The sequence below is a fragment of the Trachurus trachurus genome (genome assembly GCF_905171665.1).
Source record: "Trachurus trachurus genome assembly, chromosome: 11".
NCBI classification, from domain to species: Eukaryota; Metazoa; Chordata; class Actinopteri; order Carangiformes; family Carangidae; genus Trachurus; species Trachurus trachurus.
The window spans coordinates 24,354,674-24,369,852 of NC_139904.1; the positions used below are offsets into that span (position 1 = coordinate 24,354,674).

The 15,179-nt window shown below is 43.4% G+C and overlaps 1 protein-coding gene across 1 annotated transcript in view; it reads right to left on the bottom strand.

The window, feature by feature from the left end:
* Nucleotides 1-15,179, bottom strand: part of slc25a13 (solute carrier family 25 member 13) — a gene marked incomplete at its 3' end in the record, with an annotated part of 48,870 nt that overhangs the window by 4,349 nt on the left and 29,342 nt on the right. Inside the window, exons 12-15 of the mRNA XM_083981560.1 lie at nucleotides 14,256-14,308; nucleotides 12,960-13,040; nucleotides 7,118-7,258; nucleotides 1,827-1,965 (exon numbers count right to left, since the gene is read on the bottom strand). Of these exons, the coding sequence (XP_083837686.1) occupies nucleotides 1,827-1,965; nucleotides 7,118-7,258; nucleotides 12,960-13,040; nucleotides 14,256-14,308 (414 nt within the window). The remainder of the gene's footprint in view (nucleotides 1-1,826; nucleotides 1,966-7,117; nucleotides 7,259-12,959; nucleotides 13,041-14,255; nucleotides 14,309-15,179) is intronic.

The window sequence follows — 15,179 nt, forward strand, 5'->3', positions numbered from 1 at the left end:
TGTGCCTGTTATGTCGTGCACAAACGTCCGAGCTCATAAAAACATTGTTCCATGGCACTGTTATTAGTGGTCAAAACATCCGCAGGGTACCTTTAACAGAAATTTAACAGATTTAAGAAGCGAGAAGAAGCAAATTTCACATGAAAAGTGACTCAGGCGACTAAATAATTATAATAGCTGTAGATAATCTATCTGTCAGTTGACTCAATAATAAATCAGCTGTTTCACCTCCCCTTGAAAACATTACTCCACCCTGTCATGAGACAAACTGTTGAAAACATTTGACTTGATCATATTCCTAATTTTACATCAGACTGGACAGTAGCTGTCAGGACGCTCCTCAGCTAATGAACTCAGCAAAAACTCTCTCACATTCAGAGGTGATGTCAGCTGGAGATGACCGGCACCGTGTTCTTCACAGGGGCAGACTAATGCCTGGCTAAATAATGCTGCACAAACTGAGCGTGTAATTCAATTTCCTGTGCTGACTGTAAAACACTAATTGCCAGAATGCTGCAACCGCTGATAAATATATGTGAAAGCGGAATGATAAATGTGTCGACGTAACGAAAAAAATAAAGAAATCATGAGGCTCGTTTCAGCTCGGAGTCTGTGGGCCGTGGCTGCCAGTCTTGTGGTGAGAAACCCAGAGTAAAAATGGAGGAGGGAGGCTGGATTTATGATTTTTCCGTGTTGTGCTGTGCCTCTGCGTCAAAACGAGAGTGCTGCTGACACATCTCTGAGGGTTCAAAACAAATATTAAGTCTTTTATGCAAATGCTCTAAAGCTTTTTAACTTGGCAGGAGAGTGCTGGGCTGTTATTAGTGTTTTCCTAAGGATAAATCCAATATTAAAAGTCTGCTTTGAATAGATCAGGTTTTCAGGGAGATGATAAAGTTGTTAAGTCATCAGTGGATGTTCTGGCCCCGCTGGTCTCTTCGCTCTCGTCCGTGGCCAAACTAATGCAACGTACAGGTCTGTGTGCATTCCTGCAGCGTGAACACATTTAAGGTATGCACAAGCATGTTTGTGCAACAGCGTGCGCTTTCCCACGTGCATGTACAATATATTAGGATTGGAAAGCCTGGTTGGCAGGCATGTGAGGCGCTTCCCTGCAGCAGAGCTCCAAACCCCCAGTCCCCAATCACTGAGCAGCGCTCTAATTAGCAGCTACCGCCATGGAGCCTGCGGTCAGAGGCTGCCTGGCTTCCAAACTCTTGAGCTCTGCTACTGTTACTGCAGCCTCGTGAAGGTCTGAGGAGAGAGCAGAGCAGAGCAGAGCAGAGCGAGACCTGCTCGCACACTTTGTCCAAAAACTGGAGCACACCAAAAGGTTTTTATTTCCTACATTTCAAGGCTCTGCACACTGTGTCAGCGACCGAGGCGGACTTTTCTGGCTCGCTACGGACAGTCAGATATTTAACAGAAAACTGTATTTTCATGGGAAAGTCACAGACGTACTCTACAAGGTTACAATATTAAAATACAACATGCAATTATTTTGAGGCTGCCAACTATTTCAACACTGTCATGATTTATTTATTTAAAGAACGGGTCCTACAGCTTTGAACAGAGCTGATGATAAATCTTTAATTTCTCTATTGATTTCTCTTTATTCTGATAGAGATTAACAATCAGTAATCTCTGCTACATAGTAGCTGAGCTGGTGAATTAATGGATGTTAATGAAAAACACTGAATTCGACATTGACACTGACAAAGTAACTAAATCTCATTTGGATCAGTCACATCTGAGTCATACCTGATCGGTACCTTTCAAACAGGTGTAACTCTAGTAGTGGGGGTGGGGTGGGAGGATTTCTTTACCTGCCAGAGCTCCAGCAAACAGCATCTTGGCTGGCCCTATCGTCCCGTTCTCCTCAGTGAAGTAAGACTTGAGGTGAGCATAGCAGGGGAAGTAGATGGCTGAGAAGGGGATGTCCCGCAGAAAACAAGCCTTGGAGCCCTAAAGACAGAAGAGGGAGAGAGCAGGAGAAAGAGGAGACTTCAGATCATAATATTAGGTTTGGAGTCAAACTCTCAGAAAGAGAAAACAAAGACAAAGTATAAACAGACAGGGGAGCAGAGAGAGAGCGATGGGGCTCGGGGGGATTCAGACCTTGACTCTTGGCTTGGAGCTTGAAAGATGGATGGAGTGTTTTTTTTTTATAAACCACAATATGAAACATCAACTGTCTGTTCACGAGGCATCAACTGATGTCACTGCCAAATGAGCAACTTCCAAAAAGACTCCTGGATCTCTTCTGGCAGGGGGAGATATTGACCACAACATGCCAGATGAATCATGTCTCTGCATAATGCTAACGATCTGTGTCCTCAGCAGCAGGTGAGAGAGACGGCAGCTCCCAAACCAACACTGTCAAGAAAAAAAAAAAGAGGGGAAGAGAGAGAGAGAGAGAGAAAGACAGACTGGCTGACGAAGATGGCTCCTTGTCTGCCACTGTAAACAACACTATATCATCAAGCCTATTGAGTTTCCTGCTGTATTTCAAGCCTGTTGGCACGCTGCCACCGTCTTGATACAGCAACTACAGTCAACAGAAGGCGTTTAAAGAGCTGGGCAGGGTCTCCCTGTTTTGGACAGGCTTCATTTAACTCCTATGGGATAATCCTTTAGTTCCTCCTCTCTCTCTCTCTCACTCACACACACACACACACACACAGGCAGATACCTGTGCTATCTCTTTCCTCTGGCACTTCTTGTCTGCCTGTCCCTCCTGCTCGCTGACTGGGGCCCGAGCGGCTGCTGAAAGCTGGGAGATTCTATCGAGGCAGGACAGACAGGCAGCGTCACAAGGACTGGGACTGGAAGACTTAATATCAGGGTAATAGTGTTGGGTTGAGTAATGCACTTGCACTTGCAGAGCGGCAGCTGAGTGCGAGGGCCTGTATCGAGTCCTTTTACACCTAGATCAAATGCAATTCAGAACAGGCAAAATGCATTTCTGCGCATAAGTAGACTTTTATACAATGACTTTATTTTAAACGTCATCTGGATCCATATTCCGACAATGACAGCTTTCCCCCTGTGATGAATGGTGGCGCTAGTGCGTTAGCCACCCTACCAACCGGTAGCTCCACCAGCGGAGGGTGAGCGTCAGGATAATTACCCTGACAAAGGCAGCTCTGTGCCTGGGTGCAGCCCCTCCGGAGCCAGCCCGTCTGGGGCTTGCAGGCTGAAGCTCGTCTCCTCCCCCCCCCCCCCCCCCCCCCCCCTCCACCACCACCATCACCAACCAACACCGCTGCTGCTTTCTCAATGCACTTTGTCTCCTCTCTGTGCATGGACCAGGAGACGAATGCAATCAAGTGTGTGCATGAGCATGCACGCATTGACGCAAGCTGCTTTTCTCCCAGACAGTATATTATGGACACACACACTCAGCACAGTCATAAATTGCTACGAGAGTGAACGCATGCACACGCACACGCACACACACACACACACACACACACACACACACACAGGTGCAGGTAGGACAGGTAGACAGAGACAAGAGGAGGCTCCACGTTCTTTCACAGCCTTGTTAACAGAAGCTAGAGGTTTGCCTGTCTGCGCTGACCAGTCGTCACATCTGCAGATCACAGGGACGAAGCAAACAGGTATAGAGTGATGAGGGAAGGAAGGAAGGAAGGAAGGAAGGAAGGAAGGAAGGAAGGAAGGAAGGAAGGAAGGAAGGAAGGAAGGAAGGAAGGAAGGAAGGAAGGAAGGAAGGAAGGAAGGAAGGAAGGAAAATTGAGTCCTTTCTAAGGACGACTTGATCTCCATTGAGATCATGTTTACTACGATGAATTTGACAACACGGGTGCCGTCGTCTTACTTAAATAAAACGAGGCAAATTAATCCAACCCCAGGTATGAGATTGACATTTTCACAGTTGATTGTGTTTACAGTCGAGGCAGAATCTCTCCTGCCAAGCTCCATTAGGATTTATTTATGTAATTTAATTAGACATGCTCCGTTTCACCCTGAGGGCTAATGTCCCTGTCTAGCCTGTTAAGCTGCTAATGTTAGAGGTAGCCGCAGCTCGTTCACCGGCTCCTACAGCTCCTCTGTCTAAGTGCTACCCAAAAAAAGAAACCTGTAACTGTGCACCTCACTGGCACCAACAGACTGATGTTAGGAGTCATAATATTTATGAGACAAGTTTGGATGAAAATACAGGAAATATCCTCTAAAACACAAAACAATACTGCTATATTAGCCCCTGATATATGACACTGTAATCTTTCACGCGTTACAATGCGTTGGTGCATAATATCACACAACCCTAATATGTTCAAACAGTGCACTGTAATTTTTAGCCCCTGTGCCATTGAAAAATAACAATTATGGCAATTAAGGTTAAATACAGCTTTTAACATAAATTGTGCCTTTTCTTGTTCTTGAACAGAAGACCACACGGAATTGTTGATTCAAATGATAGATGATGTGGGGTAAGGTAATATGTGTAATTGTACAATGGTTAATAGAAAAATCACAAATGATTTAGTCATAACAGTAATAAGTATAATGGATTGTTGTGAAGTCGTGAGGCTGACGAAAGTACAATAGATGGATACTGGACATTTGGCAGTGATTTGTCAAATAATTTAACTTGAATTCAGTGTTACATGAAAAGTGTTGCAGGCCTTCTTCCAAAGCCTTTTCATTTAAAGATAAATGTGATTTTCAATAGGCTTTATGCACAGCTCCACTACTTCCTGAACTTTAGCAGCTCCTTTATTTCCTGTCTTACATTACTGGACAAACTGACTCATCCAGGTGTGTCTGACCATTGTTGTGAGGTCAGACACACCTGGATTAATCAGTTTGTCCAATAATGTAAGACAGGAAATAAAGGAGCTGCTAAAGTTCAGGAAGTAGTGGAGCTGTGCATAAAGCCAATTAAGAGACTGGAAATCTCATGTGATGTATTTGATCATTAAATTGGTCAGTGTCTAATGTTGGACTGAAATCTTACAGTGGTTAGATTTTTTTTCATCCACTGCTACAGTGGCATGACTTGTTTCCAAGTGAGCATTTTACACCCTGCACCTCCCACCGTGTTTTCTGGGACAGCAACGAACGAGCAAATCAGAGGAGACAGCAGCAGGTTTCTGTTTCATTACATCACTGGTCAGTTTAAATCAGCGTATTTTAAATCCTTTTTAAGGACGTCATAACCACAATCTATACTAGAGAGCCCCCTAGATGTCCACCTGAGCTGATTTACAGGGATGTTCTTTTAATTCTTTTACAACTTAACACTGGGGGAATAACACAAACACTGTGATTTTACACCAGAAGTTCAAGTTAACATGTCAAGGCCGTTATTTAGAGTAAAGGAGAGAGCGGTGCATGAACCGCAGCAGCAAACTCCACAGTGATGTCCTTATAGTATAGGTCAGTGTGTGTCCAGTGCGATACTGGAGGTGGGAGTGACGACTTTATTAACACTTGTTGAGCACTTTGTGTTTGTGGTGGTAAAGTTGCGACAGGAAATGAGGTCAGAAACATGCAACATCCAACACAGTTTGGGACACGGAGTCCCTAGTTCAGCGTTTTAATCCCTTGGTCACCGCAGCAACCCAATGGTTATAATTTTACTGCGGAGGATGTAAGGATGTAGGAAAAGCACATGTGTGCATCTCTGCATTCCTGCACTTGTGTAACTCTCAGATCCCAAAAGGACCTGAGCCAAAACAATCTGAAGTTTAGCAGAAAATATGAGAGTGGACAAAGACAGGAGGTTAGAGAACCTTTCTGTGATTTACATTCCAATGTAGCAGACAGCGTCCTCGTCGGCTGTTTTGTGGGACTAGAGAACATCCATGTAATTACAGTTATAAGAATAAAGCAATAGTTATGTAAGACTTACTACAAAAATTCCTTATGGGAAAAAATCTATTTATATTTCAAAAGAGTTGGCTGATTTGCCAATTCTGCATTTGATTGTAAGTATATATTTCTTTATTGTGTTAAAATTGTGTATTCTGTGGCATATGATTCAACAAGATCACAACAAAAGATGGACCACTTGTTCCAAGAATGTCGCTAAATTATGAAAATTGTTTTCCACGGGGAGACACTACAGGTGAATAGGGTAAAAATTTTAACTAACAGATATCACCATGAAACTTCCCAAGTTTATCACTTACATTAAGACAAACATTTTTTGTATTACAAGTCTTGTCCAATTTTACGTTTAAATATGTAAATGAGGCAATATCTAATGAAATATGCACTAATTTGCATACATTTCCAGAACAGAAATCTGAACAATCGATTAAGCTACTTTCAAAATTCTTGTTTTATTTTGTTGACATATGAGAGTCAGAAGTTTTTACAGAGGGGATTTTGGATATCTCTTTTTATCACTCTGTAAATGAGAAAATACTGTCACAAGCCCTAAAAAAAAATCTAATTTCGCCTTGTTTTTAGGAACAAAACGTTGTATAAATCAGGCTTTGAATGATATATCAACAATCCCCTCTGTAAAAACCTTCAGAATATAGACTGGAATAAAACAGGAAGGTTTGGTGTGAAGTGGAGATTCCGGGCCCAGAGTCTGAGGAAAAACTAATTTTGAGAAAACTTGTACTGTAAAATTCCATAGATTGTTAATGTAAGTCATACTTTTACGATTGGTTACAGATACGGAGATGACAATTTTTGGAGCCTACATAATTGTTCAGGAGGGAGAGAACTTTACAATGATACCTGACATGACATGGGTCAGATAACAAGCACAGCACAGTATGTCACAGTAGCATGTTAACTTTTGGTGAATTTAGGAGAAATCTACTGACGAAAGAGACAAAATGAAGTAAAATAAAAACCTTAATGTGGATGTTCTACCATTTTTTTCAACTTTTCTGAAAGAAGACATGTTAAGGAAGAAAAATAGCCCAAAATCTCAAAATTGATCAGTGCATGAAAAAACTGTGTTTTTCCCTGTAGTGTCTCGCCTTACAAGGATCAGACATTGGATCGCACACCGAGTAAAACAGCAACACAAAATGCATCTAAACAACATCATGTATATATATATATATGAGCCTTTAGTGTCAGGTTGCACAGTACGTGAACCTCTGACCTCAACACTGTTTCTCACCTTGTAAAGTCCGAAGAAGCCCAGGTCCTTGATGACGGACACGGCGCTGACCCTCGGCCCTGTGGTGATCTCTCCTGCCACCTGCAGACGGATCTTAACAATCTCCAGAGGGTTGGTGAAGATCACCTGGGAGCCGCCGGCCTGAAGGCACAAGAAGATAAAAAGGAAATCAAGAGAGTGAACCTCAAGAAAAACAGAAAAGGATTAGATAGAAGAGATACAGGCAAATTAAACTCCATTTAAATGTCAGCTTTGACATCAGTTATTGTGAGACTTTGTCTAAAGATGTGTTTGTTTTAACGTTTCAACATGGCACAAAAACCATTATGTTTGTATCAAGACGAAAAAAAACCAAACAGTTTATGTCGTCTTGCTTCTACATGCAGCATGTGATGCAACGTCGCAGCAGTGCAGCCTCAGCAACCAGCTGCAAAACAAACAGGTGAAGAAGAGGAAAGTACAGGAGAGTGCCGGGAAATCCAGCTGATGCAGCCGAGCCTGTCAGCTGTTTGTCTTCATCACACAGACCCTGCGGGGACTTCTCTCACTTCTCTTCTCTTCTCCTCTCTAACCTCTCACTTTGCACTCTTCTGCAAACCTGTACTTGGGAAGGGGAGGGCGACGGCGCTGCAGCAAGTTCAGACCGGTTCCTCTGCCTTTCAGGTCGGCAGAGCTTTTAAGTTTAAGAGGTAGCTGCTGTGGTGGAGCGGCCGGTGGCAAGACAAATGGTTTTCTGTATCTAGTCAGGGAGGGACACGGGACGCTTCCAGAAACGGAGAAATGTTTACTGTTTGAAGCTTTTCATTTGGAAAACGGACTTTTCTTGACCTGATGTCATTTAATCACGGCCCCTCTCTCTGTCTCTAACTTCCTCTCAAACTATCTCCCTCTCATCTTCCCTAATGCTGTGTTCCCTCGCTGCAGTTGCCCGTGGTTACAGTAGCTACACGCGAAAGGGCGGCACATCGCAATTAGATAGCAATCGGTTGCCATGGCGCCACTTCTGTCTTAAATAGGCCTGGTCTGTTTGTTGTTGTTTCTCTCCTTTTCTCCCCCTCCTCCGTCGGCTTCGTTATGAATGATGGATTGTTCCCGTCGCCTCTTGCCTTACGGGAAAGCATCACGCTCCAATCTGCAACATGGGCAGTTCTTTTTTCTGCTAAAAGTCCCCCAGTTTTAAGTGTTGCCATATATTGCCTAAAGAGAAGAGAGGGAGGAGGGAGAGACAGAGATCATAATCGTCTCATTGAAGGTGTGTGCAGCCACAGTGGAGTGTAGTGGGCTGCAGCCTCCCTCCAGACCCAACGAGAGGCTGTGAATAGCAGGAGGGCTGCTGCCGCTCCAAAGCCGCTGCATCTCACAGCTAACTCTTTATGACTTGTTTTATGGAAATAACCTAGTTGATTACATGCTGGCTAATAGTGCGAGCATTAAGAGGCTATTGGCTGCAGCCCATAGCAGCGTTGGCTGCTTCAGCTGGATTCTGATGAGACTGTAGATGGAGATGTTGTTTACTCAGGGAGAGTAAACAACAACTTGTTCAGCGAGATGACGATTATACCCGACAACATGAGATAAAAAAAAGACAGAGGAGAGGAGGATTTAAAAAAAGAAAAAAGAAAAAAATTGCATTCCTATCAAATATTTTTTGGAAAACCATTTAAACATGGAGGCCGGAGAGGGAGACGATTAGAAAAGAGAGAGAATGGGACAAGTAAACAGAGAGAGGGAGAGAGAGAGAGGGATGGTGAGAGGAGTTAGGAAACAAGAGAAGTGGAGGAAGGTGGAGGTTGAGGCAGCGAGGTTGAGGGTTGTGATTATGGAGTGACAGCGGCGGCGGCGGTGGCTCTGATGATTCTCAGGTAATTACAAGGCAAGGTGATCCTTAGAAACCTGGGACGTCAGCGCCTTATGCACGCATCGCAGCTCCTGGCTATGTGTGAGTGAGAGAGCACAGTGTGCTGCAAAAAGAGCTTAGTAAAGTTGGAGGACCCCCACACCCCCTCCTGCCCCCCTCCCTCCTCCCTCTCACCACTCACTTCAGGCCATACGAGAGATTAGCACCAGCTAAACACATTACCCACCATCCATAAATAACAATCTCACTTTGATTTGGACTTAACAGCCTTTATGCTACATGTGCAGGTCCTTGTGTGTGTGTGTGTGTGTGTGTGTGTGTGTGTGTGTGTGTGTGTGTGTGTGTGTGTGTGTGTGTGTGTGTGTGTGTGTGTGTGTGTGTGTGTGTGTGTGTGTGTGTGTGAGTGTGATCCACCGATAATGTTTCATAATTCCTGTCAGGCTTGAATAAGAAACCCATTACAAAGACTCAAACCAACCATGCAAACCTGTGATACATTTACAATGAAAATGAACAAAGTATTAGTGTATTTTGACTCAGGCTCTTGCCCCCTCTCCTCCACTCAGCAATGACCCAGTGCACATTTTGTGTAACTTAAGTCCCGCAACGCAGGCCAGTAACTGCCAGATAAGCATCCAGCCAGCTCAGTCAACGGAGCATGCCATTCTTACCAAATAATCATTAGAAACTGGCAACCCGCACTGGAGCTTAATGGTGCTGAGCCGCAGGTTTAGAGAGGGGAAGGGGGGGGGGGGGGGAGTAGTGGCAGGAGGAGGAGGTGGAAGAGTGGGTGAGGAGAGGAAAATGTAGGTGAGTAGAGGGAGAGCAGAAGGAGGTAAACAGATAAGGAACATAAAAAGAAAAGAAACAAGAAGAACAGAGGAAGGTACGAGGCCAATTAGCACATTAGAGGAGATAAAGAAGTTGTGTTGAGAGAAGCCAAGTTTACTACACAGAGAGTAGCACATAAAACATTACTAGTCCCCTGTTCTTTCTCTTTCTTTTGCTTTATAGACTGCGGATCTGAGGCCGACACTGTGGTCCAAACCAACACTTTCACAGCTACCAAATGATATAAACAGATTTCATGTGCTGTGGCTGGAGCCTCACTAAAACAGGGTTCAGGAGGGTTCGACTTCGATGTGTGAGCGTGTCAGTGTGTGTGTGTGTGTGTGTGTGTGTGTGTGTGTGTGTGTGTGTGTGTGTGTGTGTGTGTGTGTGTGTGCGAGTGTGAGATAAAGTGGCAGGCAGAGTGTAGTGCCAGCACTAACACCGGGGCCTCAGCCAGGATGAAAGGAGCTGTCACGACGGCTCACGGAGGAAAAGAGGAAAAATCCATCCATCCACACTCCTCTCCACTACATTTATCCTCTCCCTCTGCCTCTGTTATGGTTCTGCTTCTGAATCCATATGGGTTGTATAAAAAAATAAAAAAAAATTGGAAAAAAAAGGCAGACACCGCCTTTCACAGCCAGCACAGTGGAGAACACTTCTTTAGTAAATGAGCTTTCCTAGAGTTACTTTGCTGTTTTATTTCTGTCTCTTTCTCTTTAAAAACAAAATCGGCATCCAAAATTTAAATTACAGCAAATGTACCATGTTAAAACATTTCTTAAACGTTATTCCCAGAACAAATAAGGTCAATTGAATGTGCCTGAGTGGAGCTAAACCCATAATGACTTGTGTATCCTGAAATACTTTGCTTTACTGATCAGCATCAAAAGAGGCTTGAGTGAAAGACCTTCTTTCATTTGCTCGGCCTTGGAGGACTCACTGCATGTGTGTGTGTGTGTGTGTGTGTGTGTGTGTGTGTGTGTGTGTGTGTGTGTGCGTGCATACATGGATTGTGGGTGGACTGTGACAGCTCAATGATCAAAACCTATGATGGGAAGGAGGGGGGCAGGTAACAGACTGGGGGGGGGGGGGGTCTCAGGTAGCAGCTGCTGTCAATCTTCGTCTCCTCCCTGTAAGAGTGTGATTGTGTGTGTGTGAGTGTGCGCTCTACTGTTTGTAACGCACGCACACAGTCTTGCGAGTGTGATGTACAGCGTGTGCGTTTTGCTCTTTCATGTGTGATCTCTACACGTTCCATCAACACGCAGCGACGGCTGGCCTCAGAACAGGTCAGTGTCTGTCTGCTCAACTGTCAGGAGGGCGGCGCTCAGAAAACAGGTAAACATGGTTAAGAGATGTATACTGCCTTAGCACCGTAGTGCACGCTGTCTGCGTAGTGCACAGCATCGTTTCTGCACAGTGCACTTTGAAGAGCCACCATGATGAAGAGTGAAAGAGAGGCTCTCCATGTTGGGATTCTTTAGGAAGAAAAAAAAGGTGGATGCTGAAATATGTCATGTTGACCGTATTTGAGGCAAAAACTCGATCACTGTTGGAAACACACTGAATATTATTGGGATGTATTCACACTGTCGGAGAACTGGGAGAAGTTCTCAGGGTGAGTCTGAACAAGAAAAGTGATTGAAAATCTTATGATATGAATAGACACAGGCTGATTAGACCAGTCCCCAGCGGTGCTGTTTTAGTCATTCACATATAGATGCAGACACCATGGTGACATACAGTATATGGTGCACAGTGTCTTGTATCTGCTTTTCACTGCATATCTATACAGTTCAATAATACGCATTCACTGTTTCTGTGTGAAAACAAAAATTAGCCATTTATGTTGCATAAAAATCTGTGGCTCGCTATAAATATAATATATAACTTCATTATACAGTTTTTTTGTTTTTGAAGTATATTTTTGGGGGCTTTTTGGCCTTTAATGGACAGGACAGTTGAGAGAGACAGGAAATGGGAGGCAGAGAGAGGGGGAATGACACGCAGGATAGGGCCGCTCGGCGCGGGATTTGAACCGGGGTTGCCTGCAGTGAGTAGCCTCACAGTGAGTAGCCTCATGTAGCCTCAACACATGGGGCGGGTGCTCTACCAACTGAGCTAAACACCGCCCCTTTATTATACTGTTAATAAAATAACTACGACTCAGTTGTACAGTTTGTTGTACTGGCCCTTGTTGCAGTTGAAGATGTTAAGAGCCCATGCTGCAGGGCCACGCTGTAGATCTTACATCTCATCACCTCCACTTCCATCCTGCACTGATCAACTTCTTACCAGCGGAGCCCAACCTAGCTTATCGTTGTTTTCAGCTGCGCTTTCTGCCGCCATATGCAGCCATGACATAATTATGTCGGCACCATTATCTGACAGTTTCTGATCACTTTAAAAAGCCTGGCAGTATCATTATGAATGATATGATATAATATTTCACATCTGTGTTTGATTGGATTGAACTCAACAGTTGGTGTTATAATTATAGCTCTGCTGTGAAAGTCAAAACGTTAAAAAGGGTAAAATAGTTAGGATAACAGAAAATCTAAATGGCTTTTTACCATTGTGGTCACTCTTTTGGAAATGTCTGTGAGGGGGACATCTGCTTGTAATATTTTCTTACATAGGGTCTTGGCTAAATGTTTAGATTGCTGCGTCTTTTGGGGTCTTGGGCTCTAAAGAGCTCCTGACTCTAACATCAAATGGTCCATTGGTTTAACCCCTGTGTAGGTTGTAAATACAGCTGAGCAATGAAAGCAGAATGATTACAATGTATGTTTCTTCAATGAAAAATAAAACAACTTTAATTTTCATGTTTAGCATGCATAGAAATTAATAACAAACTGCCGATCCCATTGCAGGAATATTGCATAAATTAGGTTTTAGATGAGTTTAGACTATAATTACTTTAAATGTTCTTCCACAGATGTGCGTGAAATGTTCCGTTGGCAAGTGTTTGTCATGTTCTGGCCATGAAGATTAGTTTAACACCACAATTAACTGGTTTTGACCGACATGAAAAAAACTTTTGGCAATATCACCGTGTCCTGGTTGTGAATTAAAGCTCTCCAAATGTAGCAATAGAGTCTCATAATATACTTTAATTCAACTAATGTTAACAGCTGACGTGACACTTACACATCCACCAGCCAGGATCTCAGCAGGCAGAGGGACGGTGCCATCTTTCTGTCTGGTCTTACCTCGCACAAAGTCGTTCACCTGTAAACACAAAGTCATAGTGTCATACTAAATACTAAAGTTGGTCCAGCATACTTTAAAGCCCCAGTATGTAACTTATTTGGCTTTTTATTAGCAAAAATCAAATATTGCTTTCATAAATACGTATTTCACTGAAGTCGAATCACACAAATGAAAGCTTTCCTTAGAATGAGTTGTTAAGTCGTTACAAATACATACTGTAAGTGGGCGACGCACCGAACCGAGGCGGCCATGTTGCATCGCCATTTTTTATGTTCAGTGTCAGCGCAACCGTAGGTAACCACAGAAACTCACCGGAGCTCTCGGTTTGGGGAGAAAGTTTTCCAGGTAGCGCCTGTTAAAACTGTCACCACTGTGTAGTGTGAGGAAGGACGGAGGCACTGATGTTGCATTCAGGTGCAGTCAGGCAGACGGCCATCGGCAAACCAACCGGATGTCATTTTACTTGACGAGAGAAAGACGGTAAAACGTGGGCCAGGTAAACAATACGACATCACCATGACAACATATTGTCATGCCTGTATTGTTTTGCCTCGTGCTGGTGCACGACTTGTTTACATAGACACTTGTTTATCCTGTTACATACAGCGTCTGTTGTCTGTCTGACGTCTGCCCGATTTCACATGAATGCAACATCAAGAATACGTTCCGATATGCAACTGCACCGCTTGATGGGGGTAATTCCTACACATTATATCTTTAAATATAGTTCATATTATACAATATGTTCTGTAGAACCTGAAATGTAGAAAATCTATTGCAGAAATACTGAAAAACGCTAAGGTTCATGTCATACTGTTGTTGTGTTTTTTTTTTCCTTCATGTTCTTGTTTTTTTGTTTTTTCCTGTAATAGTCTATAATTAATGTTACGCTCGGGACAAGTGTGGGGGTTAGGGGTTTGGGTTGAGAGCAGCCGTATGGTGAGGTCACAGCTTTGGTTAAATGCAGTAGCCAATGGTTGGTGTAATGAAATAGTCTAAAATAAAATAAAAATTGATCACAAACACTGAGAAAAGGTGTTAACACTACGTGTGACTGTATCAAACAATAGAAAATCCATCCAAAAGAAATGGGTCTGTGTGTGTGTGTGTGTGTGTGTGTGTGTGTGTGTGTGTGTGTGTGTGTGTGTGTGTGTGTGTGTGTGTGTGTGCGTGTGTGTGTGTGTGTGCGTGTGTGTGTGTGTGTGTGTGTGTGTGTCTAATGCAGTGACTTACTGTAAGCTTTATGGCTTTCTCGGGTGCCACACCCAGTAGCTGTGGTACCAGACCTATCATTAGGAAACGACGAGATGATTAGAAAAAAAGAGTGCTGTGGTACCCCTCCTCACACACACACATACACACACATACATGCATAAACATATACCACTTCCACAAAGTCCACATGAAGTGTGGCTTCCTGCTGCAATGCGTCCAACCCTGCGAGATCCCCCAGACACTAATGAAATCTATTGATGTGGAGTGCGGGGACATCAGAGTAGCAACAAGAGAGAGAGGAAGAAGGGGGGAAAGAGAGGATGAAGAAAGAGAAACTGCTTCCCAGAATAGGAAAAAAGGGCAGAGTATAAAACAAACCAACCAAAAGTTTACACAGACCTCAATTACAACCCAGAGCTGGATAAAAATAAACAAAATAATCACAACAGAGCACAATGAAACTTGGCCCCCTACCCAGCCCCTAGGCCAGAAGCACACACATGCACTGACACACACACACACAATTCCCTCAAAGTTGCAATAGTCCACAGTAGTTTGTGTTCAGCAAGGCCACACACACACAATCATATACTCAATTTGGAGCTTGGTGGAAGGACCAGCCTGGACCTCACAAAATGCAAACCAAAGTCATTTTTTAAATATTTTTTCCAACCGTTTACATAATTTCTCCGACACAAGATATATGTGAACACACACAGAGAGACTTGGAACATACCATTCTTTTATTTCAACATAATCCATATAAAACTGTGACAATGTTTTGTTTATGGGGGATCCAGGCATCAAACACGGGTAATTGTACCAATTTTGTGTTGATGATTTAAAAATCCTCCTTCAGCAGATTTTCTTTCTTCCAAAAAGTGAATGCACTTTCAACTTGTATTACATAACTACAGTTTGGCTGTCAGGATACCTGTCTGG